This window comes from Micromesistius poutassou (assembly GCF_964030765.1).
Source record: "Micromesistius poutassou genome assembly, chromosome: 11".
In the NCBI taxonomy this organism is placed as follows: domain Eukaryota; kingdom Metazoa; phylum Chordata; class Actinopteri; order Gadiformes; family Gadidae; genus Micromesistius; species Micromesistius poutassou.
In genome coordinates, this window is record NC_140281.1 from 748,884 (window position 1) to 754,361 (window position 5,478).

The window sequence follows — 5,478 nt, forward strand, 5'->3', positions numbered from 1 at the left end:
TGAATTGGTGTGAAACTATGAACGTGAATTCATTCATTCTTTTGTATGAACTGAACTTTGAACTAGTTCCTGTGAAGTGTGAACACTGTGGACACACATGGCCATGCAAGCTAGTAGCACACAGAGGAAGCTCACTCACTCACAAGCCACACACACACACACACACACACTGGTCTACTCCCCTCACCTCCTCCATGCCCCCCCGCCCCTCTCCCCTCCCAGCCCCAGACAGAGCTGTCCTACAACACCATCATCCCCCGCCTCCACCGCTCCCCGGCCCAGAGTGGCGGCAGCACCCCCAGCCTGCAGATCGAGATGGGCGACGTTGACAACGGACACACCCACGGCAACAACGTAGGTCCTGCCCCCCGCCCCCAACCCCCCAACCCCCCCCCCCCCCCCCCAACGACCGTCACCGCCGCCCCCTCTTCCTTCCTCCCGCTCGTGTGTTCCGTCCCTCTCCAAGCTTGTTGCCGTAGCCATGGTAACCTCCTCTCCGGTTATTCTGTGAATCAGTCCTTGTCTCCGCAGCACGTTCTTTCTCCTTTCTCTCCTCACCTCTCTCCCGTCCGTCTGTCCGTCCGTCCGTCTCAGTCCCCCCTGTCCCTCCTCCTCCTCCTCCTGCCTGCTGGCTGAGCAGACAGGCCTGACTGGGGCCAGGCGAGTTTCAGACAGGTCCTCTGGCACCTCCTGCCGCTGTCCTCCTCCTTATCTTGACAGAACAACAGATTGTGTGCCTGGTCTCCTTCTGCTCTCCTTCTGCTCTCCTTCTGCTCTCCTTCTGCTCTCCTTCTGCTCTCCTTCTGCGCTCCGAGGCGTTGCTCGTTCTTTCACCTAATCTGAATTCCGTTCTGGATTGATAAATGTGTTCGTGTTTCCAGAGCACTTGGCCTCGTCCTTTATCCGAGTCTTGTTGTTTTTGTCTTGTTTCGCGCCGCTACACAAAGATACTGTCAGATGACACTGAACACCGTCAACGTTTATGACCTCAAACGTTTTGTATGTATCTCAAATGTATCTTTTGAGATTCACTTTGAAACAAAGTGTGCGTCATCGTTAAAGCGTCGAGTGTTAAAGTTGACATCATTTGTTCATTTTATTTACGCTGACTGCCGTTGCGGTGTGATCACGTGTCTGGTTCTATGAAGATATGTTTGCTTTGTCATCTGCTCATTAGCGCTTAAATATGCTGACCGCTTCTTTCTCGCCCTCTCAGGGGAACGGGCTGCACAAGACGCCCCAGTGGTGAGACGCCGCAGACCAGAGCCCTCCCATCCTCAAGCCTCCACAGCCTCATCCTGCCTCATCAGCCTCCATCAGCCTCCAACAGCCTCATCAGCCTCCATCAGCCTCCATCAGCCTCCAACAGCCTCCATCAGCCTCCATCAGCCTCCAGCAGCCTCCAACAGCCTCCTGCAGCCTCCATCAGCCTCCAGCCTCTAACACGCCTCCAACAGCCTCCAGCAGCCTGCAGCCTCCATCAGCCTCAAGCCTCCAACAGTCTCCAACAACCTCAAGCTTCCAGCCTCCAATCAGCCTCCAGCCTCCAGCAGCCTCCATCTGGAGCGCGCTGCCCTCCCCGCCGTTTACCCACCTCCATTTTGTTTTCTTGTTTGTTATTTTATAAATATTTGTTGTTGTTTTTTTTTTTAAAGCTGCGGCCATCGGTGCTGAGCTGGTTCTGAAGGAAAAACACCCCCTCCACCTCCTCCACCTCACCTCCTCCACCTCACCCCCTCCACCCTCCACCTCCTCCACCTCACCCCCTCCACCCCCTCCACCTCCTCCCCCCCCCTCCACCTCCTCCACCTCACCCCCTCCACCTCCCCCCCCCCCCCTCCACACCCTCCCCCTCCACCTCCTCCACCTCACCCCCTCCACCTCACCCCCTCCACCCTGCAGAAGAACTTCACCGGATCCACATTGACGTGGTGGTGGTGGTGGTGGTGGGGGGGGGGGGGGCAGACAAAGAAAAGCCCCGGCTCAAGCTCCTATTGAAAGGCCCGTCGCCGGTACAACCGCCCGCCGGCACAGCGCCCGTTGGGAGTCAGGGCCCGGAGCGGGGCCAGGAGCGGGGCCAGGAGCCTCAGCGGTGGACGGACAACAATCATTATTTTTCTGCAGCGGTCGCGGTTTAGCGGCGGCGGCGGCGGCTTTGGGACTGAGATGAGCGGACAGACGAGCAGACAGACGAGCAGACAGACGAGCGTACGGGTGCTGACGGCCGGGACCCGTGCGGGGGAGACCACGGTGCTCCTGCACGAGTGACGAGGCACCGATAAACACGAGCACCTCCACACAATGGGCACGCAAACACGACAAGTCACCGAGCGCGAGCACACACACACACACACACACACACACACACACACACAACACACACACACACACACACACACAGGGTGAGGTGATGTTCTAGGCACACTTTGGGTGGAGATGTGTAGACACGCCTCTGCTACGTCAGAGCAGGAGACGGACACAAGGCGACGGAGGATTGGTTGGAGGAACACTCGGGCTGCGGTAGAGTTTGGAACATGTTCTGTTTTCATCGGAGGGAGAGTCAAGCATGTGGCGCTGCTCATATATTAACCAGCATGCTGTTCATGATCAGGTTTAGAAATAGATTTCACTTGGTTTTATTTGTGCCTGAACCACAGATATCCATAAGTTAGTTTAGTTTTAAATATTCAAGTGTAATTATTATTTTTTTTAATTCACTCTTAATTATTCATGGTAGCTGGTCCACATCCATATTTAAGACACCATAATGTATACGATTATATTTCATCTGAACACACTTGAGCTGCCTTTTTCGGTGATATGAAAAGTGCCGCCCATACGTACCATAGCCTTATTCCAACCTTCTGGCTTTTTAAATCCAAATAAATATTGTTGTTCTTGAAACAGCTGTGAAAGTGTTTTATTTTGGCCAGGTGCCTCAAAAGAAAAATAAAGTAATCATTGAGCAGTAAATTGGTGAATTATACCGAGGTGGAATTATGCCTCTCTGTTCGCTAAAAGATGGCATCTGCAAAATGGCCCTGGTCCACTTCCATTTTTGGATGTGGAGGCAGTCTCCTTTCTCTTGCCCCCAATATGTTTTTCATTCCCCTCTGTGGTTCTGTGCCCTTGGAGAGGTTTGAGTGTTCAGACAGAATAATAGAATAATGTCCTACAGGCCACCCTGACCACAGCCCACAAAACAACCTGTTTTGCCAGGAGAGGATTGACCCGTGTGACATTAATGGGAACCAGTTCAGCCACAAGATTGGTGGTGGTAAAGTGTTGACTGGACGTTTGACGCAGAAATCGAGAACTAGTTTTATCTAGTTTCTTTATCTTTGTTTTTCCTCAATACCAGTTTGTGATAAGCATAATTTATCACGCGCAGAATCGTCCTCTCAGGCACACTGTTGACGTAGTGACCTACGTGATCGAGCCCTGCTAGTGAAGGAAAGTTTACAACATGGAAGATGGATATGACCAGGAGGTGGACCAATGAACGTTTACAGATCCAATTGAGATTTGATCCTGTGTTGACCACAAACATTTCGCCCTCTTTCATTTTCACTTTAATGTGGAAATATTTAAAGCTAAAGTAGGCAATTTGGAGAAGCAAGCCGGAGTGGCTGAACTGATTGAATTGATTGCTGCTTGGGATGCAAAGAGAATTTGGCAAACGACAAAATACTGCTAAAATAAATTCCCTACCGTAGCTTTAAATGACAAAATGACTAATATCTAATCAATGAGCCATGAGCGCTTTTGTTTTGCAGTGAACAGCTGTGGGTGGTTGTTAGGTTGTGGGTGGTTGTTAGGCACGATTGTCTAATAGTTTTATTTCATAACAGCTTTTATAAAACTGAGTCACAGGTGTGGTCATAGAGTATTTTACGGCTTTGTGCCGATCACAAACAATGATCGAACTATCAGTGTTATCCCATATGGAACATGTACAGGATATGTAAGAGAGAGAGAGAGTGAACGTACGTACGGTTTCACTGTATGAAGGGTGTGCGTATTGAAAGTATGTCAATACGCATTTCCAAAGTATCCATTTTTCCCTGGACAGCTCACAATCTAGACAACTGTTGATTCAGTAGAGATTAGGTGTGTGTGTGTGTGTGTGTGTGTTTCCAGCTATGACACATGACGTAGTGTTGCTGCTCTCCCTTTCCTTGCTGATAACAATGCGAAAGAAACCAATGACACGGCCCGGCGGAGGTGTGACTGTTAAGCACACACCTTTGAAGCGGTGTCATTGTTTGTGTTTTAACAGAATACTTATGTGTATTTACGTTTCATATGACTGTGGGGCTGAACACGGCGACAAAGAACGGAAAAAAACAAACTTTAGATATTTCTATAACGCTCTCAATCTTTCTCTCTCAATGTCCTCTCTCTCATTGTTTCGCTCGTATCTCCCTCCCAATGACCCTCCCCCCCCCCCTGAGATACGTCAGGCCCCTCACCCTCTGGCCTCCCCTTCCTCACCTGTGGCTGGGCTGCAGGTCAACGGGTCTCCACCCCAGGGATTCAGCCCCCCCCTCTCCCCCCTACTGCTCAGAACCTGATAACCCCCCACTCCCTCCACCACAAATATAACGAATACAAAGACACTGAATCACAATCCGAGCTGAGCTTTGGCCGTGGACCTGCAAAGGCTGCAAAGGTGCTGGTGTTTAGTGTGGGCCGTTCTGCATTGTGCGACAGCAGGAATGCAGAGAGGCGCTGCCGCCGCTGCTGCAGGCCAGATAAGGAGACAGCTGCAGCACACGTGAGATGCATTGTCTTCTGTGGTCCCCGCTGTTGGGAGGAGACGGGAGGGGGTTTCTGTTGTGCCACCGGGACATTTGATACTCCTGATGTGACGTTGTAGTAGTTACGTCATTCATTTATTATTTTATTTTTTGGTTTTTTTTAAACATCTTTTTGTAATGTTCAGGGAAAAGGTGTCAGGAACGGCAATAATTATTTAGTTTGAGTCGGCTGTTTTTTACCCCGCAGCACCTGTGTGTGTGTGTGTGTGTGTGTGTTTTTGACAGAGTGTATGTGTGTGTGTGTGTGTCTGTGTGTTTGTGGGGGGGGGGGGGGGGGGGGGTAACACTTAATTATTTTGTTACCAAACTCTAGCCTTGTTATAGCAAAAAAAATGTGACCAACATATGAAATGGGCTGCCGGAGCGCAACAGACTGCAACATATTTGACACATGCATGCCTCAACAATTTTAATTTCGGGCATCAACATGCCAAGTCAAATCATGCATTTATTACAATATTTATGGTGTCAAAACAAACTTATTAAATGTGACCTTTAAACGCTTCAATATTTTTATAACAAGTGTGGATAACCCAAGCTGAAACCCAAGTATCTATCTGGCAGTATCTGTTGACTAGTTTCTATTGGCGATAAACTAAACCCAGACACTGCAAGCGTTGCAAAGCGATCACCTCTGGGCGTTCTGCTACACTACCTG

General features: G+C 49.9%; 1 protein-coding gene across 1 annotated transcript in view; it reads left to right on the forward strand.

Moving 5' to 3' along the window:
* gprc5c (G protein-coupled receptor, class C, group 5, member C) overlaps positions 1-1,265 on the forward strand; it is a 7,072-nt gene extending 5,807 nt beyond the window's left edge. Inside the window, 2 exon segments of the mRNA XM_084475089.1 lie at positions 223-354; positions 1,217-1,265. Coding sequence (XP_084331215.1) covers positions 223-354; positions 1,217-1,249 — 165 coding nt within the window. The 3' untranslated portion in view covers positions 1,250-1,265.
* The last annotated feature ends 4,213 nt before the right edge of the window (positions 1,266-5,478 follow it).